At 32.2% G+C, this 24363-nt stretch overlaps 4 protein-coding genes across 6 annotated transcripts; 3 read left to right on the top strand and 1 right to left on the bottom strand.

Annotated features, from left to right (window-relative positions):
* Positions 1-2269: 2269 nt before the first annotated feature.
* Positions 2270-3371, top strand: LOC107364114 (probable glutathione transferase omega-2). Its single transcript, NM_001323137.1, is given in 4 exon segments — positions 2270-2306; positions 2420-2528; positions 2644-2990; positions 3148-3371. Coding segments are annotated over 4 exon segments (717 nt in total).
* Positions 3372-3858: 487 nt separating this feature from the next.
* Positions 3859-7733, bottom strand: LOC107364103 (uncharacterized). Its single transcript, XM_015931419.3, has 5 exons — positions 7308-7733; positions 6810-7226; positions 6533-6738; positions 6351-6456; positions 3859-6285 (listed from the first exon to the last, which is right to left on the bottom strand). The coding sequence occupies exons 1-5, from the start codon at positions 7666-7668 to the stop codon at positions 5705-5707; spliced, it is 1671 nt and encodes a 556-aa protein (XP_015786905.2). The 5' UTR covers positions 7669-7733; the 3' UTR covers positions 3859-5704.
* A 5813-nt stretch (positions 7734-13546) lies between these two features.
* Positions 13547-17045, top strand: LOC107368081 (leukocyte elastase inhibitor). Of its 3 annotated transcripts, XM_089267350.1 has the most exons (4): positions 13988-14126; positions 14203-14410; positions 14509-14752; positions 15024-17045. In XM_089267350.1, exon 4 carries the CDS (start codon positions 15223-15225, stop codon positions 16720-16722), a length of 1500 nt encoding a protein of 499 aa, XP_089123476.1. In that variant the 5' UTR covers positions 13988-14126; positions 14203-14410; positions 14509-14752; positions 15024-15222; the 3' UTR covers positions 16723-17045. The 3 variants fall into 3 exon arrangements, with proteins under 3 accessions (XP_025017372.1, XP_089123476.1, XP_089123477.1); XM_025161604.2 differs by lacking the exon at positions 14203-14410 and having other exon boundaries at positions 13547-14170; XM_089267351.1 differs by lacking the exon at positions 14203-14410 and having other exon boundaries at positions 14003-14126.
* Positions 17046-17287: 242 nt separating this feature from the next.
* Positions 17288-20929, top strand: LOC107368308 (leukocyte elastase inhibitor). The gene is made up of 4 exons (XM_015936117.3): positions 17288-18096; positions 18293-18876; positions 19028-19076; positions 19149-20929. The coding sequence occupies exon 4, from the start codon at positions 19209-19211 to the stop codon at positions 20682-20684; it is 1476 nt and encodes a 491-aa protein (XP_015791603.2). The 5' UTR covers positions 17288-18096; positions 18293-18876; positions 19028-19076; positions 19149-19208; the 3' UTR covers positions 20685-20929.
* Positions 20930-24363: the final 3434 nt, after the last annotated feature.

Raw genomic sequence — 24363 nt, 5'->3', positions numbered from 1 at the left:
AAACACAACATGAAAAAATCATACACAATATAATAATGAGTCTAAAGGGAGTTGAAATAGCAAAAGGTGAATACATTTGTTGGTTAAAATATGATGAGGTAAAATTGTGTTGTTAACACTTTACTTTAACAAGACTTCAACTGATTATACAGACAATTTGCTTAAATTAAACTAATTTTATCAATTAGTAATCTTTTAGTTATCATTATTATTAATATACATAATTTTACATCTTCAATGGTTAATGTTGTAAAAACTGTTAACGACCAACTCTGTTGATGTTAATGTTGATGATGTTAACTGTAATAGTGGTTCTTGTAAATCAGAAAATAATTTATTCTAATTATTTCCTTGATTTTCGTTCCAATTTCAATCAATTTAACTTGTCATTATTGTATTCACTGTTTTCAATGTAAATCAAAAATATTAACAGCAAAAGGCAAAATAATAGAAACAACAAAAACAAAGCGTTTCAATTGCTATTGTCATGTTAACAACATAATCATGATAATTATAATGAGATTAATCACTTTATTTTATATTTATACAATTCAAGGTCATTAACGGACAGTTTGATGAATTAAATTGCAATCAAATGAGACAGACAAGTTGATAAAGATTAACATTTGACATCAATCGAAAGTCAAACAATTGTTATTATTGGACTTGATCGTGCCTTTCATTTGTAAACCTTTTACCTCCAATATCTCAAAGTTTAATGTAAAATTCATTGGAAATTTAGGTGAAAATTGAAACTTCAGCAATTGATCAGCAATTGATTTCACCAAAACTGATTGAGTGAAATTGTTGAGCAATTTATGTATTAATTTGAATCACTTTCACTGTTTATTGCTCCTTTATTTGATCAACTTGAATAACTTCTGAAAACATTAAAAGTTGATTTTTACCTTTTTTTTAATGATAATCAAAACTGTTACGAATGTAAACATTTATCGGAACAAGGTCAATACAAGAAGAAAGTCAATTAACCTTTTCTCTTTAAGATAACCCGGAAGAAGAAGATGAAGATGAAGATGATGGTTAACATCATCATCACCGTTCTCATCGAGTTGAACCGTTGATCCTTTTCATGTTCATCTTGTTATGTTTTTACCTTTATTTTGTGATTCCATACGATTAATGTGAATTAGTTGTTATTAAGGATGCAATTTAAATTAATTAGAAGATTGATTTGAAACGAAATTCTCAATTTTTTTTCTTCTTCTTATTCTTGTTTCGTTTCTGGTTACACAAAATTGAATGGAGTTAACCAACTTAACCAACTAAATAATAAAACAAAAAGCAAAGTCAGAATCAAGTTAACCTTTCTCTGATATGCTGGTCAGACCAGGTCAGGTCAATCATGTCAATTGGATTAAATTTGATTTAAAATTGTAATCACAGATAATCATTAACATTTGCTATTAATTTTCCCCTTTCAGAGTCGCTTTGAAGCTCTACTTTTTTTTGGTTTTCATCTTGTCCAATTTTGTCGCTTTTCCCAATCAACATTCACACCATTATTACCATTATTGTAATAAATTAAGTGTCTCTCTTTAATTAACAATTAAACTGTAATCAGCAACTTGTTAAATGTAATTTAGTTTGGCTAAATTGGTTAACATTAGCGACTGATTAACAATAAAGGATAAATCAATTTTTTTCCAGCAAAAAAACATGTTTCAGTTTTTTAAAGGCAATATCGGAACAGAAACATTAATTATTTTTCAATTTAACAATTGTTTTTGATAATTAATCAGCATTTGTTAATAATTTAAATTGATCACTCATATTTAAATGATTCTACATTGATTGTGGCTTATTTATTGCTATCATTTGATTTCAATAAATGTCAATCTTTATCAATCCTTCATTTGTAATATTTGTTTCAAAGTTCATTCCTGAGTTGTGATTATTAAAAATAATTACAGTTTGAGTTCATTTGTTTTACATTTATTACATTTAATTGCACTCGTTTATTGATTTGTCACATTAATAAATAATCATTTATTGATCGTTTCAATGGATTTCACTCTTCGTATATTAATCATTTATCTACTAGAAGATGGCGTTGCTTCACCTTTTTTTATACCTTCTTTTGTTTGCTATTTTTGCGTTATGTTAGGTTATAAATGGAATCGCTTCAAGTGTTACTATGACAAGTTGTGAAGTGGTTGATTATAACTTAAATTGATTTAGTGGTTAGATTCATTTTTAAATTAATCAAACTATTTTTCTGTGCTTTTACACGCGTTAATACACTTCCTTGATGGCTCAAGAGATATTGAAATCATATCACAGTAAAGGTAATGCGTTTTTTCAATATTTAACTTGTTCTTTTCTAGCTTATCTTATTCATTATTTATTTTTTCTGTTTCAATGAATAATTATTTTTCTTTTCAATTTCAATTTTAATTAGATAGCAAAGTTCATCCTTCTGTGGATGAATCTGTGTTGACGATTTATGGAAGCAAGTTTTGTCCGTTTACTCAGAGATGTCTCATCACTTTGGATGTAAAACATATACCGTAAGCTGTTGCTTTCAACTTTTAAAATTTGTTTCATGATTGCTGCTCAAGTATTCCCAGTATCTGGTATTATTTCTGCTTCTAATACATTTTTTATCTATTTCATTCTTAATAGACACAATTTCGTCGGAATCGACTTAATGAACAAACCTGATTGGTATTTACAGATTTGTCCAACTGGGAAAGTTCCTTTTTTGAAAGAAGGCGACAAAGAATTAACTGAATCTCTGGTAATTGTCAACTATCTTGATGAACTCAAACAGCCTACAATTCATCCGGCAGATCCATATGTTAAAGCACGAGGATCTCTTATTGTTGATGAGCTATTTCCCACTGCTCTGACTGCTATCAAAAACTTGAAAAACAAAGAGGCAACTGTGGAACAGAAAATCGATGAAATCAAGAAAGCATTAGCTAAATTGGATGAAAAATTTTCTCAAATTAAAACCAAATATCTTCAAAGTGAGTAATTTCATAGGTAACCATGAAATATAGTTATTTCACCAATGTTTGACAGCTTGCTACACCTTTTCTAGTCAATTAGGTGTCTTACTCTATGTCGCATGCATATTACCATTGCGAATGAAATTTATTAATAGAAAAATTTTCATTAATCTAGGTGATGAACAGCCTTATTATGCAGACTACATGACTTGGACAGCTTTGGAGATGATTGTTCCAGTTCTACGCACTCTGAATTATCCATCATTCAACTCTGAGAAAGAGCTAACCGAAGCATATCCATCATTGGCTAAATATTTACATTTAATGAGTCAAAGCCCATCAATTCAACGTATCTGCCTGTCACCAGAAGTACTTGCTGATTATTATTCAATCCTTTGATCACATAAAACGTTAAAGCCTAGAGAGAATGTTTTCCATGATTAAAGAACTCAACTCGAGATTTGAATAAAGCTTAGTCACATAGGTTAACAGTCCATGGAAAAGGATTCAATCAGACCCGGAAGAGAAGCCAGCTCCAAGTGCCAATGATAGGGCAATCAGCTTAAGGTTAATAACAATTAATGCAGATATCATTCACGAGATTTCATTCCCCTTATTTTATCACCTTATTGATTGTGCAATTCAGATCCTAACTATAAAAACAATATTTTATTCATCAAAATCTATTTCGTCTATAATTAACATCAATCGATTTTTTAGCTCGAAATAGGCTCAATATCAATCTTCAAGAGGATTGCTCTGCAACATCGTTAACTCACACAGGATAATTAGACAACCTGTAAAAATATTGAATTTATATAATTACACGTCAATAGAAGTATTCAACCGAATAAGTAAAAGGTGAAAATAAAACATTCTGCATCAATTTCTTCAATCCCAGAGCTTTGTTTCAATTTACCCGACAAGAGTATTAAATTAAGAATATACAGTTCGCTTATTCGAATGATTGATGAAATAATATGACAGTAGAGGAAAATCAAACATTAACAATTGTTTTGAAATAAATCTATCGAGGTGGATTAGATTTATTTTCGAGCTGCTTGTTAATAGCATAAAATTTATCTTCTTCGGTTTCTTTTATTTTACTTGTTCCTCTAAGAACACTCTGAATGCGATTGAGCAGGCGATTGCGAACACTTTTGTCATTTTTCTCGCGTGCACCTAAATCCAGACCTTCTTCAATACTAGCTTTTTGGCGAATTATCGTTTGCATTCCGGCCTCATCAATGTTCTCTTCCATTTTATTATCAGTTTTGAGACTTTCTTCCTTTTTATCCGCTTTCAGCTCTTTACGAAAACTTTTTGATCGAGTATTTGTTGAAACACCAATTCGAGTTCTTTGTTCAGGTGGTTTGTTTTCGTCGACCATGTTACTAATTAGCGATTTTGATTTCAATTTCCCCATGGATCGAGAAAATTTAACTTTTATAAGCAATCTAACAGCAATTGCAGGTATCATGACAGCAGCGAGTAACACGTCCGATATGACAGCAGCTAAAGACCAATAACTCAAGGCTCGACTAGAATATCTAGATTGTATTACTGACGATGTAAAACCAACAATCATAGCAATGAGAAAAATTGAAGTCAAGAAAATGATTCGCACAACTGCCCATGGACCCATAGCTCGATATCGTGAGTAGCAAGTTTTAATAATGTAGCGATAGAAGACAACAATACAAATTGTAATAGAAAAGGCTGTCATGAATCCAAAAGCACCGTTGGTAGCTGCTTGATACAGATCAGTTATTCGAAGATATGTGGGCTTGAACATAACCGTGAATAGACCAACATTGGCATAAAAGAAGAAGAAAATGAGATATTCAGGAAAGGAGATGAATGGTGAATAGCCTCCAATGTATACATCTGAATCTTTAAATGCTGAACCAGGGGATCGAGCTTTGAATACTTGATCAAACTCTTCAGCATCTGGAGGCAACACAAAAATGCGTTTCAACACTGGAATCACGGTAACTGTGTTTTCTCGGAAATTGCGGATATCAATTGAATGAATAAATATGTAACCACCAACAGGAAAGTATGAATCATGGCAAAGTCGGACACCACCAATAGCTGGCATTGTTGTGAATCGATTTAGGACAAACTTCAAAGTTACTAGACGAGGTTTCTCGTCTAACTGTTTATTGTAAACATCGCTTTTCAGCCAGGATGGTGAAACTGATATTCGAGTAATGAAACGGTTCTTCACATCCAGTATGTCCATCATAATTGCTGTGGTTTCTTTCTGGAAATTGGATGAACTTAAGCCGACACGTAAGCGAACAAGATATTTGAATTGACTAGTTGAAGGAGAGCAATCATCAAACACTTGGCGCAATTTATTTCTTTCATCAATATAATAAATACGAAATAAAACGAAAATGATGAGCAGGAAAACCCAGATACAGGCAAGAGTGATAAAAGATAAATTGTTTTGTAAAAAGGCACGATTCAAGTTTAATTCACCGGGTTCAAGGTATTCTTGTTTTCTGCATGATACTGGTCCGCAAATGGATACGAAAAATGACGCACAAACAATAGAATTTTGCCAGAAAGATTTTGTTGTAGATAAAAATGGATGAATATGCATCATCCTCTATGGATATTTAACAAGTGGAACAACGACAAAATAACGATATAAGTACCTAATTGAAATGCAAAACTAAATTTCATTTTAAATTATTGGACAGCTAAAATCACATTTGTAAATATCAATCAGGTTTGAATTTCGAATCCTTAATCACATAACCAAGTGATTCAATTTTTTCACGTACTTCATCACTGGTTTTAAGAATCTTGGCGAAATTTTCTTTGGCTGTGTCAACTGTCAAGTCGGAAGTTTGTAAGCTCTTAAGGGAGAGATCTCTGATGTTTTTACGATAATTGATGAGCTGTAATAGCAATAAATCCTGTTTTACGTTGTTTGGAGTATCATCAAGTGGATAGTTTAAGCCAAGTGCACACATCCATTGAAAAACATGTTTTTTGATACAATATAAATCAATTAAAGTAGGATTATCCAAATTATCGAAATACTTGATTATATCCAGAATAGAGACCAATCCTCTGTGTAGATTCCAATCATCAGCTGCTCCAGCTAATATTTCATGTTTGGATTCCTTGATTAAATTAAACAAGGTTCCATCATCAGGCTCACAATTTAAAAATTTGTCATTTTGAAATCTATATAATCCAAGTGAAAGTAATTTTTCTTTGATTGAAAGTGAAAATTGTTTGAATATTCTATCTAACTCGTTGTATCTCTTGATTATTAAACTGTCGTATTCAAAGTCTGTAAAAATAAAATGGAAAACAATTATTTGAATTGGCAAAATGTTAAGAGATATTTAAACTAACCAAAGCGGTAATGATAATAGGCACACATGATTCTCAAGATGTTGGCGTTATACTTTTCAAGAAAGTCCTTAATGAATATTACATTTCCAAGTGATTTGCTCATTTTCTGTATTAGAGAAAAAAAGAGTTAAATCATGAATCAGTTATTATTAGCATTATTATATTTTTATTGTATGGCAAACCTCTTTCGATAGTCTGATGTGACTGGAATGGAACCAATGAGAAGCCCATTTGATGGCCGGTTGTTTATCAACCAAGTCAAAATAAGCCGCTGAGCAAGCAGATTCACAAAAGTGATGAGGATAGATTAGATCTTTTCCGCCAAAATGAAAGTCTAAGGAAGAACCATATAACCAACTTGCGATAACACTGCATTCAACGTGCCAACCTGTGAATAAAATGATACATGAATGATGAATAACACGATCATTTCTAGATCCAATATTTAATCAATCTTACCAGGTCTTCCAGGAAAATTTTGACCATTTAAAGGACTTTGATAAATCCATTTTGGTTCATTTGAAGCCGATCGCCAGAGAGCAAAGTCTTTTGGTGACTTTTTCCCTTTTGATTTTGTAGTTATGAGGTCAGCTTTAACGTCAAAATCTTTGACAGCTGATGTGTCGAAATTGATGTCACCAGTTTCAGTGTTGATATAAGCACATCCCTTTGACTCGAGTCGAGCAATGTAGTCAATTATTTCATCAATGTGATCGGTTATACGGACAAAAATATCTACAGGAATAATATTTAAAGCTTTCAAGTCTTCCAGAAAAGCAGCAAAATATTTATCACCAATAGCTTTATAAGATAATCCTTCCTCACTTGATCTGGTCAGTATTTTTTCATCTATATCAGTGATTCCCATGGCAGTGACTAAATAGAAACGAAATTATTGAATCAGTAATCGTGTTATCAATGGGAAAGGAAGAGTAAGTATTTGGAAATATCTAATACCTAGATCAATATTGGAATAAACACCAAGGAATCGCCTGAATATATCAAATCGAGTGTATGCCATGGCATGACCAATGTGACAATAATCATAAACAGTTGGGCCACAAACATACGCAGTTCCAACAAGAGATTTATTAGACGATTGTTTAGAGTTGGAAGCAAAAGTAACCGGCGAACCATCAACTTCAACTGGTTCTTTATCTCGGGTATAATGGTTGTATAAACTCAACTGGAATCCATTTAAGTTTGGGTCGTTTGTTGTTGAACAATTTAATTTTGAAAGACATGACAAATAATTAGAATTACAGGACAATAATTTGTAGATAAACTTTCTTTCAAATCGCCTCACCAACAAATTCATGTTGAAAACACAAACATGTGAGAAGCTGCCAGCTGATCAGACATGACTTTCAACCATCTTCAACGGACCTAAATTATTTTGGGTTCTTTTTGTATCATGGACATTATTTCATATTAACTAATAAACAAGTTGATGTACTGATGATCTCGAACTAAAACAAATCAACAAATAAGTCGTATTTCGATTTACTGTGTCAATTTAATCAGCAAGTTGAATAGTTAAACATCTGGTGTAAATTAAAAATCGAAAATAAATCCAAGTAATTTTGTTTGAATACCTTCGATAAAGCATAATTATTTTAAGAATATATTTCATTTTGCATTAGTGTTTATCATTAAATAGTCAAGTTTTGATAATCCAAGCGATGGAAATGCAAAAACATGAAACATGTTATTTTTCAAATTTGGTGGACAAAACAAGTAACCACAGTTACTGGTTAAACTTAAGCAAATTCAAATTTCAGTGTCTGTTAATCTTTTCAAAGGTGTAGATGACGTTTGATTTGTGTCCGTTCGCTCAAGCTAGTTTAATAATAAACAGTTGGTAGATCATTAGAAATATCTTTGATTTTGGTCACTCTCGGTCTCCTGGTTTGGACAACAAAAATTTCCATTGGTTTTGAACTGGCTACCTTAGGTTTAGACAATTTAATCGGCAAATTATTTTTCTGACTTTTTGACTCCTTTTTGCGCTTAAATAGATTACAGTAAAAATTTAAAAACCTTTCTGAAAGTGAAACTAAAGATAACCCAAACCAGAAATTTAAACTACTAGCAAAGTAAATCAACAAATCGAGTAAAGTGTATTCAGGGAAATATCGATTGATTTCAAATGGACTTGTCGGAGCTCTAACTAAAATCTCATAGATGCCATCTGATCGAAGGATCTTGCGGAAAGCAACTGGGTAAAGTATTTCTTGATGGCAATCAGGTTTATCTGCTTGCCTAGCACAATATTCACGGCAAAATTTGTAAAATTGTCTCTTTTTTTCTCTTTCAGTTTCATTCGGATTTAAATATTCGTGATAAAATTGGTTAAAATCACTCATGTGATCACTTGTATCATTAAAATTCTGTACAGTCCCGTAAAAAACTGCCCCAGTGGCTTGTGAAGAGGCATTGTTTAAACATGCCTCTAAATAATCATCTCTTGACAAATAACCAATCAACGAATAGTTAAAACATGATATTTCATAATCTTCTTGGATTAGTAAGTTGATTATTTTGGAGTAAGTGATTATATGAGTTGCTGGACTTTCACTGAAACCGATCCGAAATGCTGACTGTTTCTTACCCTGAGCTAAATGACTATGCGAAGTGAAAAGTACGTTAACTGTTGACGCCATAATGGATACATTCGGATTCAATTGGATCTTTAACATTACTCCATTGTAAGGTCGCTGAAAAATATGTTCCCGTTTATATTCAAGCGGCTGCTTTGTTTCATTCAAACATCTTATTGTCAAACATAATGATGGTTGGCGAATGAAATGAGTTATTTCACAAGAAGAATCAGCATTTACCAGTTGAGAGCCTATACTTATATCATTAGGACGGCGAGTGGGTGCCAATTTAACCACAGGAACTGCATGTTTAATATCCTTTAACAGTCCGTTCAGTTCTTTGGCTGTTAAATTGCCTAGAAGGGAATAAATTTCTGTGTAAACATCATTATGACTTGAATAATCTTCGAAGAATGGCCTATTTTTCAGAATAGAACTGAAGTTTCCAAATTGCTGATCAGCTTTGGTCAAATTGATAAGATCCAGGAATGGAAAACACAAAGACACTTCGGGTAAAATGAATTTATCTGGAAACCTTAAGTTCACTTTGTTTGTGATTTCCCCGTACAAATAATCAATCGTAATTGAATAAATTTGTACAGCACTTAAAGTTGTTATTAAGAGATGAATAAGTAAACGGATACGCTTACGAAGAGCTGGAGGTGATGAAAGTGATGAAGGTGTAACTTGGTTCAAATCGTCCATTTGAAATGTTGGATAACAAATGATTGAAATATCGTAATCATCTAAAGATGGAATCGATTTGCTGTTAACTTCGCAATGATTGATTGCAATAGAATCTTTTCTTTTCTTGTATTGATTCAATTCGACTCACAACCATCTTTACATGTTAATTCAAGTTAACCAAAATTTGAAACTTCAATTTGAAACAATTCCAAATATTGAAGAAAAAATTGTAGCTTGATCAGTTTATTCCACTGAGAACGTGATTATACAAGCGAATGCCGTTTGATTATTTATCATTAAGAAAACTTGGCAAAGCTAAGCCTAGAGTCAATGAAATAGTAATTAGTGAAGATATAAAACTGGGTGAAACCATGCAAAGACCAGCAAATGTGAATCCAACATCATTCCGATTGATTCGCAATAAAAGTAAATTTATCTACAGAAAAATAAGTATATATTAGAGCAAGTTCAATCAACTGAGGCTTAGTTGAGGCTTACCTCATTCATAGTCTGAATTGAATGAGATGAGCTAAGGGAGAATGAAATTTGATAAACTTTATCAAAAATACGAGCTGAATTTTGATTTACACTAACTAAATGATAAGTTATTAAAACAATGTAAGACATTTCACAAAACAAATTAAAGATCAACCATAATGTGAAATAGATTGAGCTATCAGCACCCGAAATTTCACCAACAATAAGAATACAATGACCAGTAAAGTAAAAATAAAAGACGAAAATGGCAAAAGTTAAAAACTTGTCCATGAGACGAATAGATTCAACTGTTCTATTGTAATACAATTGTAATAATTGTAATAAGACGGAATTGTATAAGCGCATTGGTTTAGCAATTTGATTCATATGGTTTGATGACTGGATCCTCTTATGTATTAAAGAATCAAGTAAATTTTTCATAGGCACTAAACTCGATTGTGAGTAGATGCAGCATTCAATAATGAATTGCATGAAAAAAACATAGCCACATTGAGCGATTGATGCTAGGGTGAAAATAATTAACACTTTTAATGAAAAACCATATTTGGGAAGTTCAAATGAATAATGATGGATCAAAATAGTAACTGTTTCATAGATGATAGCGATAATAAGAAAAAATCGACTGATGACCAAGGAGCAGACATGGGTAATTGGTACAGTTCGAGGACCATTATGATGATTTAAATTGACTACAGTTAATCAAGCACAAAATAATCTTTGTCTAATCTTAATAATCAGCCAATCAATTATTACTATTATCTATTATCTGGTGATACGTTACTGCGTTAATTGATGTTATTGCGTTTAGAATGATGTTAATTTGGGGGTTTTTATGGTTTTAAATTACAATGATCAACCATTATTTTAAAAAGTAAAGCCATCAAATACAGTATCTTATTGCGTCTTTTGTTTTCAGCAGCTTTGAGTTTTTGAGATCTTGGAATTTATTTGAATATTTTAACAAGCTATCTGTCATTCGTTGATACAAGCAACAACTTAATAAATATGCTTGATCAAGTGATCTTTACTTAACAAAATGTGAATAAATACATGATTCAACTTGCAAACTAAAATTGATTCAAAATGGATCTCTTAAGGCTAAAGTACAAATGATAGCTAAGCGTTTTCATGTAAACAGATGTCTCCAAGAATTTATATAAATTTCACACATTCAATACATTTGTGGTAATTTGTCTCTAATATTCAAAGTTACTATTTAATGATGCTATTGTGACAATTTCATCCCTTATTCATTATGTTCAAACAGTTACTTCTAATTTCCCTGGTAGCTCACGCTACAGCCTTGTCACAAAATTTTGGTAACAGTTTGTTCGCTAAAGCATTTTTAGGAGGCGGTAGAGCCAGTGATTCAACATCAAATAGTGGTGAAAGTGGTGCAGTATCAAATGGAATCAATATCGGAGCAGGAATTGGTTTAGGTCGAGCCCTTGGTATTACTACAGGACTCAAAATTGGAAATGGTTTAACAAGTCTCAATAGAGGTAATTCGGGAAGTAAAGTAGAAGAGGATAGAACTGAATCAAGTTCTGGATCAAATTCACATTCAAAAGCTATCACAAATAATGAAGCAGAGACTGAAGAAATTGATTCAAACACTGGATTGGAAGACGATGATGAATCAGAAGAAAATTTACGGATAAGAAACCAATCAAGTAATGGATCAGGTTCAAACTTAAGGTCTGGAAGCAGCTCGAATAGAAGATTTAGTGAGGAATCTCGTTCAAGCTCGAGAAGAAAACAAGAGACAGGAAAAAGTTCAGATTCGGACTCAATCGGTGCTTCAGATAGTGAAATAGAAACCACTGGTGTTGGTTCCAGTTCAAATGAAAGAGCTGGTTATGGATCAGGATCAGGAGAAAACTTTGATAGCAATGAGAGTGGCACAGCTGGTTCACGAAGTGAATCTGTCGGTAGTGCAGGAAAAACTAGATCAAACAAAAAATTAGGCTCCACTAACAATAGATCTGGAACAAGCTATAGTAGTTCGAGTCGCTCAGATAAGTCAGGTTCGAGTTCATCAGGTGAATATGATGACGGATTTGGAACAGACTCAAGTTCATCAAGTGGTAATTTAAATGGTGTATCAGAAACAAGATCAAGTAATTCAAAAGGATCACATTCAGGGTCACAAAATGATTATGGTAGCTCAAGTAACGGTTCAAGGGACTCTTCAAAGATCACCAATGCATCAAGCTCTAACGTCAATCGTAACACAAACAATAATTCAGCTAGAACATCCTCTGGTAATAATCGTGGTTCGAGTGCACAAAGTAGAGCTGTCAGTGGATCAGCAGCTGGCTCAAGACCAAGAACCAGTGCTAGTCATGGATCAAGCTCGAGTAGCAGCAGCTATAGTAGTAGTAGCTCTTCGGGTTACGGCTCTCATATGGTTTCAAGTTACTCCTCGAGTCCAAACAGCAGGCTAGGGTCAGGCTCAAGCAACGGTGCAACTGGAGCAAGCAGAAGCCAATCAGGCTTACATTCAGGTAATTATCAAAGTATAAGTAGCTTTAGTTCTGGTGGTCCTGGTAGCTCAAGCTTTAGTCAATCAAGATCAGGTGGTCGTCCACAGACTGGTAGAAATTCAAATGATCTATTTAATTTCTCTGTTAATTTAGGAAGATAAGAACTGAATGTTAATTCTGATCAAAAGACATCCTATACAAGCAACCTTATTAAGTTCCGATATCACAAACCGTTGAATAGTAAAGCTAATTTTGTCTTTTTTATGACCATTGTAATACCTTTCGTAATCTTTGACTATTACTTTGATTCAAAGATAATAAAAATCTTAATTTTCTAAGCTGTATTGTGGATATTATTCAAATAAGCAGTATTGATTTACTTTTCTGAACGATATTCATTCATTACATAAACCGGCGTATAAAAAATCACGTCAAGCAATAACGTATTAAGTCAGGCAATCTTATCCATGGCAACAGTTTGGAGTCTCAAATTGGTTCACATTGAAGTAATCTATTCATTATTGTTGGGTGAATCAAAATACAATAGTTAATGAACAACTTGTATTTTACAAAGTTACAATCGGGAAATGAAAGATGATGAAGAATTAACTGCCAATTCATGTCCAACTGTAAAGTCTGACTAATTTCAGATGATTTTACGCACTTGCTAGTCAAAAGAAACGGAAATAATTACTAATCACTTTTCAACTAAAATATTTGATTTGTTTTATCCATTCACCGGTTGCTAATATCAATAATTCAATGATAAATTTCAATTTGTTTTTAAATGAGCTTTTTGTTATAAACTTTTAGTGAAAGATCAAACATTTTTAAATTCAAACCTGAACTCGCCATCTCAAAGTAAAGAGCCATCTAGTGTAATAATCAAGAGTGATTGACTTGTGCGAAAAGATATTTAAATTGTTAATAAACTGAAATATCGTGCCTTTCATCAAATCTCATTCATAAAACCCAAAATAACAAATAACTTAATCAAAGTGCAATATTTTATTTTTTAATCCCTGTTTTAAACCGTTATTTCATCAGCTGAATGCATTCCCACATTTTCTTAGGAAACTCTTACTTAATTTTGACTGATTTCTGTGAATATCTCAATGAAAATTACCCAAACTGATGTAAAAGGACTATAAAACTTACTCGCTGTGAAGAAAACATTTAAAATAAAAAATAGAAAAAAATAAAGCGAAGAAATCAATTAATTACATATTCTTGTCTAACATCGCTTAATAATTAAACCCTTGCCATGGGCAAGTTGCCAGAAGCATCAGATATATCGACTGACTCCTTCCAAATTAATATCAATAGTATCGGTATTTTGTGTAACCAATACTTACAGCTCAATCCTTTTTTATCGCTCAAGAATATAAAACTAGACAAAAGTTTCCGAATCACGTTCAACTTATTACAATTATTACAACCAACAATCATTGAATTGAACAAAGATTGATCTGACGCATTTATCTTTGTGCAAAGTACCCATCTCAGTAAGTCCAGTAACTGGTCTGTTCGTTTACTGTAAACTGTGAAGGTGAAATCAACATTATTATTTATTATTTATAGAGTCCATCTTAACACCTAAGTTGCATCAAACTATAAATAAGCTACTAATTTCTATGCCAATATATTTCATTTGGTGATTGAAATTGACAAGAAACCCAATCCTATCATGAAGAAAAACTGGACTAACCCAACCAACCGCAATGACAACTGCAACCTCTTCTTGGATGATTCTGGTTATGCCTTATGTCTTATACCATCGTAATAACAAGTAACAACCACCATCAATAACCTAACAATCATCATCTTCATCATCATTATCATCACCATTTAATCTTCCTCCTTCTCTTTTTCTATTCCCTTTATAAGTTATAATTCATGGTTAGTCACTTCATGTAGTATCATCATACCTTGTTCATCACATCAAACCCCTAATCAGTGACAAAATATCCGTACTTAAAGCCCTGGAAGCTCTGAAAATGCCTCAAATATAAATGAGTTTACCCCGACTACAGGAAAAAGTACCGAATCTATTTTCTTGCTTTATAGCAATATCATCATCACTATCAACCTACGGATTTTCATGTTAAATTCAAGAGACGAAAAATATTTGGTAAGAAATTCAATTCAAACAGAGATAAAATAACAATACATCATTAAATATTTCAATCAAAATTGATTGATTTGAGGATATTCAATAAAACTTTCTCATTGTTTTTAAACCTCCAATATAGTGTTTCCTGATCAGCAAGAGATTTCAATTTAACCTTCATATAGTGAAACACTCGTGTATTGCTGTCATTGGATTATCTAAAATAGATGATGAACATTGATATTTTACAACTGATGAACAACATTTCAACTTTTTTCTTTTTCTTTTACAGAGTTTACATACAAAGCCATCCAACTTAAATTAACCAGTGTCTCAACCAGCTTTACCCAAACGAGTTATGTCTTATCAAATAAAGTTATGGACGATTGATCAGCAATGAGTTTAGCTGTCCTGAGCTGTTAACAAATAAACGCAAATTTTTATTTTAAAATATTAGTTTATTTTCATCTGTGCAAGAAATAACATTCAAAATGATTCGGCCCAGTGGATTGACTTTGAAGTCAGTCGTGTTTTTTTCTATGTGTTTATATATTGTTAATTGTGGATTCACAAATCGATTTGGAGTCAGAAAATCAAATGACCCACTATCTGGACGTTCAACTTATCAAATTTATGAAGATAAATTGACTTATTCATTCAATCCAATAAATGGAAGGCTGATAAACTCTAGACATAGAAGCATAAGTGCTGATAATATTGATCCAATTCCTACAAGCCCTACGTGTCATCTTTCATCACAAGAACCATCAACCACTACTAATTCACCCTCATCATGGAATTCAGAAACATCGAAACAACCTTCTCCACCAAAATTTCCAGGAACATCTGATTCGTTATCGAAGGATATGTTAAACATTGTAGCCTCCAACAACCAATTTGGATTCAAGCTATTTAAAGCATTAAACAAATTCCATGGAAATGAAAATATTCTCATTTCTCCATTAAGTTTATTCTCGACTTTGGTTACCGTTTATGCTGGTTCATCTGCTTCAACCGAAGATGAAATGATTTCTCTTTTACAACTACGAACAATGACTGAAGCTCAAATACAAACTGCTTTTCGAGATGTACTCCATTCTTTGCTTAACGATGTGGGTAAAAAGAACAGCCTTAAACTGCTAAATGCCATTTTCATTGACAAAGATTATAATGTATCGACTTCATATGTTGACAAAGTCCGTACTTATTACAATGCATATCTGGAAAAGGTTGGATTCTCTACTGAACCAACATATGTAGTGAAATGGGCAAATGAATTAGTATCATGGTGGACACAAGGATTAATTCCAAATCTTTTAGATTCGTTGGACCCGTTAACTCGTTTACTTCTGATAAATGTTATCTACTTCAAAGGTGTCTGGTCAGCTCCATTTAATCAAGCATTAACAAATGAACAAGCTGTTTTCCGAAATTTTGATCAAACAAAATCTATCATTCCTATGATGAGATCAATATCATCAATCAATTATCATTGTGATTATGTTAATGTTCAAGCTTGTGTTGTTGAAAAATTATACTCTGGTGGGTCCATTAGTTTTTTGGTTATTACACCAACAAATGGAACTGATTTAAAACCATTGGAAGCCGCACTTGGATCACAACTTATGTACGAATTAATAAGTCAATTGCAAGAAAATACTGTTGAACTCGGATTACCAAGATTTAGTTTATCTGGTTCATATGATTTACTGAAACCATTAGAGTATCTTGGAATGAAAGCTGCATTTTCACCTAAAAAAGCTGATCTCTCAAAAATGGGAAACTCAAAAGAGCTATTTGTGAAGGAAGCTAAACATAAAACTGTCCTCCAAGTCACAGAAGAAGGTACTCTTGCTGCTGGTGCTACTGTAGCTGAGATTGGTACACGAAAACGATCTCCAAGAATAATAATTGATCGACCATTCATCTTTTTAATACGAGATCTTAAGACTGATGCTATTTTATTCCTTGGACGAGTTAATTCACTTTAAAAGTGTCATTATATAACTAACATCTTTCATTATACATCCTAATGTTACGAAAATATGAAATATATTTTTTAGCAAAAAAGCAAATTGAATATCATAAATATTCATGCAATATCAATTTAAATTGTTATACGAGTAACTAATCTATTGTATTTCAATTTAACTCAATGATTACGTTTCTTTCTATCCCAATGATGCTTATAATTTCGGACAGAAACAATATAAATTCAATATACAATGCAAATCGTTTTTCTATACAATTTACCTGGGAAAATTGCAAGAGTTTGTAAACAAAAAGTATCAATAAACACTTGATAAAACATTCACATTACAGCTTATTAATTTTACTAGTTTGCAGTATTCAATGCAAAAAATATTCAATTATTTAAAGTAAATTGATTGTCTTTTTTGGTTGTAATAGCTTTGAACAATGAGATAGCTCTTATTTTCTTAATAAACAAAGAGTTGTATTAAATACCGCGCTTTTAGCTAATGACTCTGTTCAAATGCAATCATCTGTAATGCGAGCCATTTATTCATTCTTTATTGCCAATTGTTTTGTTTAAAATGTTTTCTTTGTTTTCTAGTTACAAGTTTCTTGTTTTATATTTTTATCAGTTATCAGTAACTCCACTTGAAACAACATGAATAAAATTATTCATGATTCCACCGATACTAACTTGTTGTATTCGTTATTCCATATTTTGCATTAGCTCCAATGGTGCTTGATGCTGTCAGTTGAGATACAGACAAGTGTGAAAAAAGGCATTTTTGATGAAATTATGTCTCATTGAATAATTTACATGGTTGTCTATTAAGAAAGAAAACTCATGACGAGAGAAAATGAAAATCATTAACTTACATCTTCCCTCTCTTTGTGTTTATGTTTATGGTCATGGAGCTGTTAAAAGCAAAGCAAATTAGTATTACTTATATCAATCACTAATGGATGTTAAGCTGCTGTAAAAATGGGAATCAAATTACATTCGGAATTTTCAAGCTACAAACAACACTTCACCACCATTGGATCATAATTATTGCAGCTGATATTAAACATCAGTTAGGGGGTTAAAGGTGTTCGAGTTTTTGGCTACTTACAACTACTACTTGTTAGTACTGGAGTTATAACTATCTTCGCTAATAGCTGTTTAATGCTTAAAATATAATCAGTTGAATCACAGTCCATTTCTCAACCAATTTTCAATTATCTTGATTGATGTATAAGAAAAGATTATGCGTCTAAGATTTGGTAAAAATGGATATTCAAGCAAAGCTGGTCCGGAGCGCTGGTTAAAGAGTCAAGTGTTGGAATTGGCAAACATTTTTGACTCATAATTTCTAGTCTTGGTTGAAACAATAATACAAATATCCATGATAGTAAGTAAAAAGCAATAAATATATTGATAAATTGAATCTTGAAAACAAAACAATGTCAAAAACAATGCCTCTTCTTAAAGAGATTGTATTTTCTCATTCGTTTCAATCTATTTTCCTCTTGTACTTTATCAACTTCCTCCGAATTGCTTCTCATTTTCATTTTTCTAACCATTTTTGGTCTTTTTGGTGACTACAGATTAAAAATAACCGGATATTTGGGCTTTCATTTTGGCAACGGAAAAACCTTGACAAAAGGATGAGACATAAGTTATTGTGGAAAACAAAAGGATGTTCAATGTTCAATATACCATCGATACTCTGCTGTTAATTTGTTTACATCCTTTAAAATCACACAAAATTTTCATCCTAACGCCATATTTTTCCCTTTTTGTGTGTCTCTTTGGTCCCATATCATTGTGATAGCAAGTAACAAGCACCGTCAATAACCTAACAGTCATCATCTTCATCATCATTATCATCATTACTATATAATCTTCCTCCTTCTCCTTTTTTATTTCCTTCATGAGTTATAATTCATGGTTAGTCATTTCATAGTTTAAAATATTCTGTTCAAACCCTTAATCAGTGACAAAAATAAGTACTTGAAGCTGTGGAAGCTCTGAAAATGCCTCAAATATAGCTGAAGGATTAAAGTTATCTGCAAACTCTGATTTGTCTCTCTTTCTTAATTCATCATTACCAAAATCGCCTTCACCATCATCCTACGGATTTTCATATCTCTCAAAATCAAAAAACAAACCAAGAAACTGCTAAGATATTGTAAGAAACTGAACACATTTTAAACTATCATGTATTGTACACCAAAACACTGTTGAATAATGTAGATTACGACAAAATTTGATATTCAACAACTGATAATCAAAATTCTAACAAAATTATTTTCTTTTCCATTTTTATATTTTGCTTCTAGAGACCAACAGTGCTTCATTCAGCTTTACCAGACGAGTTATGGGTGAATGGTCAGTAAAGAGCTCATCAGTCTTGAGTTAAGAACAAATAACTGCAATCATCATTTATTCATTTATCTTTAGTATTATAGATATACATTCTGATTAACTTGCGGCAAAAACTAACTATCTTAAAAAATCACCATGATTTGGTCCAGTAAATTGATGTCAGTTGTGATTTTATCTTTGTGTTTATATACTGTTAATTGTGGAAATACAAACCGTTCTGGGATTGGATCAAACGCAAATCAAACATTCTCGAATCAATTGGCAGATTCAACAAGCGAAAACAGACTGCCATCTCCAAGTACTCCAGTAACTATCGCGACATTAAACACTCACTCCACAAGTATTCAAACGAACGATATAAATGATGCACTGGATGGCCAACATCCTCAAGAACCATCACCATCAACTCAAGCAACGCCACCACTTGAAGAAGGGCCAAAATCGCCACCGAAATTCCCGAAATTATCCGATGAACTATCTCAAAATGTGTCAAACATAGTAGCCTCGAACAACCAATTTGGATTCAAGCTATTTAAAGCCTTAAACAAATTCCATGGCAATGAAAATATTCTCATTTCTCCATTAAGTCTATTCTCGACATTGGTTACCGTTTATGCTGGTTCATCTGCTTCAACCGAAGATGAAATGATTTCTCTTTTACAATTACGAACAATGACTGAAGCTCAAATACAAACTGCTTTTCGAGATGTACTCCATTCTTTGCTTAACGATGTGGGTAAAAAGAACAGCCTTAAACTTCTAAATGCCATTTTCATTGACAAAGATTATAATGTATCAACTTCATATGTTGACAAAGTCCGTACTTATTACAATGCATATCTGGAAAAGGTTGGGTTCTCTACTGAACCAACATATGTAGTGAAATGGGCAAATGAATTAGTATCATGGTGGACACAAGGATTAATTCCAAATCTTTTAGATTCGTTGGACCCGTTAACTCGTTTACTTCTGATAAATGTTATCTACTTCAAAGGTGTCTGGTCAGCTCCATTTAATCAAGCATTAACAAATGAACAAGCTGTTTTCCGAAATTTTGATCAAACAAAATCTATCATTCCTATGATGAGATCAATATCATCAATCAATTATCATTGTGATTATGTTAATGTTCAAGCTTGTGTTGTTGAAAAATTATACTCTGGTGGGTCCATTAGTTTCTTGGTTATTACACCAACAAATGGAACTGATTTAAAACCATTGGAAGCTGCACTTGGATCACAACTTATGTACGAATTAATAAGTCAATTGCAAGAAAATACTGTTGAACTCGGATTACCAAGATTTAGTTTATCTGGTTCATATGATTTACTGAAACCATTAGAATATCTTGGAATGAAAGCTGCATTTTCACCTAAAAAAGCTGATCTCTCAAAAATGGGAAACTCAAAAGAGTTATTTGTGAAGGAAGCTAAACATAAAACTGTCCTCCAAGTCACAGAAGAAGGTACTCTTGCTGCTGGTGCTACTGTAGCTGAGATTGGTACACGAAAACGATCTCCAAGAATAATAATTGATCGACCATTCATCTTTTTAATACGAGATCTTAAGACTGATGCTATCTTATTTCTTGGACGAGTTAATTCACTTTAAAAGTGTCATTATAAAACTAACATCTTTCATTATTCATCCGCAAATTGTTATACGAGTTACTAATCTATTGTATTCAATTTAACTCAATGATTACATTTCTTTCTATCCCAATGATGCTTATAATTGCGGACAGAAACAATATAAATTCAATATACAATGCAAACCGTTTTTCTATACAACTTACCTGGGAAAATTGCAAGAGTTTGTAAACAAAAAGTATCAATAAACACTTGATAAAACATTCACATTACAGCTTATTAATTTTACTAGTTTGCAGTATTAAATGCAAAAAATATTCAATTATTTAAAGTAAATTGATGTCTTATTTGGTTGTAATAGCTTTGAACAATGAGATAGCTTTTATTTTCTTAATAAACAAAGAGTTGTATAAAATACCGCGCTAAGATTTGGCGGAATTGAAAAAATGTATTTAATGAATAAACTTTATCTAATGTGATTAATTTGTTATTCGTATGATCAATTTGATTAAATATTTATAAATGAAAAGACCTCAATTTCGTCAAAACGGTATCCAAATCCACAGCATTGGAAATTGTTCGATTTGTCGATCCGCTCTTTATCTTCGCTATCCAGAAATCCAATTTCTCAAATAATGCATCAATCGCAACATATTTACTATCGACTGCGTTTTTGATTTGCAAATAACCTGGAAAAAGACTTGACTCTTCGATGCTATGATTCTTTGATAGTTCATTTTGCATCAACAATTGAAGTTTATCATTTACGTAACTCGATATTGTCATGAATGCAGGTATTTTTGGATTTTCATGTATACAAATTAAACAGAGATAGTTGTTGAGTCCAATGAAATCTGCTACATGATTTCCACAACCAACGCAAATTGGTGAGTGCTTTGATAATGACTTTTTAAAACATTGATGACTAGAAAACTCATGAACTTTAATATAATGATTTTCGCACATATTGAAATTCAAACATGGGCAATATAAATAAGCCCCACTTGAGCAAAAAGAAAAGAAATGACATTTAACAGCATAAGATATTGTAATTATATTTTCATCTGCCATTGACTCGTTGCAAATCGTACATTTGTTTAGGACTGAAGCACATGAAATACAAAATATACGTAAACAACAATGAACATTGAAAATTTCTCCAATATCACTTGCACAATTAATACAAAGCATATTATTTACTATCTTAATGAAATCTTATCTTGCTGAAATCAACAATTTTTATGCACAATTTCCATAGTAATTGAAAAAGAACAATCACGCGCCAGAACCTTGCGTTTTTCTTCACTTTCATTTCCATGGAAACAAAAGTATCCAATTTACTTGGAATAAGCGCGGATTTCAAATGACAATTGATTTGCTAATTAAATAAATGATCATTAACAATTGTTATTAAACAATGCTATTCAACATAGCTGAATGTTTATTACTATTGCCGATAGTAAATCAATTTTAAATAATCAATTCAATGCAAAATGTAACTCATTTTTCTTCATTGAAAAACAGTATATGAGATAACAATTGCTTTAATCAAAAAATATTATTATTAAATTAGATTAGGTTAGATTAGGGCCACTCTCGGTCTCCTGGTTTGGACAACAAAAACTTCCATTGACTTTGAACTGGCTACCTTGGCTTTAGACAATTTAGTCGTTAAATTACTTTTCTGGCTTTTTGACTCTTTTTTGCGCTTAAATAGATTACAGTAAAAATTTAAAAACCTTTCTGAAAGTGAAACTAAAGATAACCCAAACCAGAAATTTAAACTACTAGCAAAGTAAATCAACAAATCGAGTAAAGTGTATTCAGGGAAATATCGATTGATTTCAAAAGGACTTGTCGGAGCTCTAACTAGAACCTCATAGATGCCATCTGATCGAAGGATCTTGCGGAAAGCAACTGGGTAAAGTATTTCTTGATGGCAATCAGGTTTATCTGCTTGCCTAGCACAATATTCACGGCAAAATTTGTAAAATTGTCTCTTTTTTTCTCTTTCAGTTTCATTCGGATTTAAATATTCGTGATAAAATTGGTGAAAATCACTCATAAGATCACTTGTATCATTAAAATTCTGTACAGTCCCGTAAAAAACTGCACCAGTGGCCAGTGAAGAGGCATTGTTTAGACATGCCTCCAAATAATCATCTCTTGACAAATAACCAATCAACGAGTAGTTAAAACATGATATTTCATAATCGTCTTGGATTAGTAAGTTGATTATTTTGGAGTAAGTGATTATATGAGTTGCTGGACTTTCACTGAAACCGATCCGAAATGCCGACTGTTTCTTACCCTGAGCTAAATGACTATGCGAAGTGAAAAGTACGTTAACTGTAGACGCCATAATGGATACATTCGGATTCAATTGGATCTTTAACATTACTCCATTGTAAGGTCGCTGAAAAATATGTTCCCGTTTATATTCAAGCGGCTGCTTTGTTTCATTGAAACATCTTATTGTCAAACAAAATGATGGTTGGCGAATGAAATGAGTTATTTCACAAGAAGAATCAGCATTTACCAATTGAGGGCCTATACTTATATCATTAGGACGGCGAGTGGGTGCCAATTTAACCACAGGAGCTGCATGTTTAATATCCTTTAACAGTCCGTTCAGTTCTTTGGCTGTTAAATTGCCTAGAAGGGAATAAATTTCTGTGTAAACATCATTATGACTTGAATAATCTTCGAAGAATGGCCTATTTCTCAGAATAGAACTGAAGTTTCCAAATTGCTGATCAGCTTTGGTCAAATTGATAAGATCCAGGAATGGAAAACACAAAGACACTTCGGGTAAAATGAATTTATCTGGAAACCTTAAGTTCACTTTGTTTGTGATTTCACCGTACAAATAATCAATTGTAATTGAATAAATTTGTACAGCACTTAAAGTTGTTATTAAGAGATGAATAAGTAAACGGATACGCTTACGAAGAGCTGGAGGTGATGAAAGTGGTGAAGGTGTAACTTGGTTTAAATCGTCCATTTGAAATGTTGGATAACAAATAATTGAAATATCGTAATCATCTAAAGATGGGATCGATTTGCTGTTAACTTCGCAATGATTGATTGCAATAGATTCTTATCTTTTCTTGTATTGATTCAATTCGACTCATTTTTTCATTTGTAAGAAACTTTGACTTGTTGTCAACCAATTGTTTCAGGCAAATGATCAGCTCTTTGACTCGAGTCACAGACAAATTAGATTTTGTCAATCAAAGTAAAGTATAACCAAGGTTAATTTCTTGATGTTTTTCAATCATTTCCCATCTTAAAATATTAATTAAAGCTTGATTGTTGAGTACTTCCAATCAGCTTAATCTTGTCCTCATCTTCCCTCTCTCTTCCTTTACTCTTTGCTTTCAAACATCTTCAACAGACCTAAATTATTTTGGGTTTTTTTTGTATCATCAACATTATTTCACATTTGAATACCTTTGATAAAGTATAATTATTTTAAGAATATATAAATATTTCATTTAGCATTTAGCATGTTTATCATTAATAGTTAAGTTTTGATAATCCAAGCGATGGAAATGCAAAAACATGAAACATGTTATTTTTCAAATTTGGTGGACAAAACAAGTAACCACAGTTACTGGTTAAACCAATTTGGTTTGAAGCAAACTACTCGTTATGAGAAGCCCATAATTGAAAAGAAATAATTTAAGCTTCAATTTCAG

Source organism: Tetranychus urticae, chromosome 2 (assembly GCF_039701765.1).
Source record: "Tetranychus urticae isolate SD_2017Ah chromosome 2, NJAU_TeUrti_SD_1.0, whole genome shotgun sequence".
In the NCBI taxonomy this organism is placed as follows: Eukaryota; Metazoa; Arthropoda; class Arachnida; order Trombidiformes; family Tetranychidae; genus Tetranychus; species Tetranychus urticae.
This window is presented reverse-complemented; position numbering and strand designations above follow the sequence as displayed.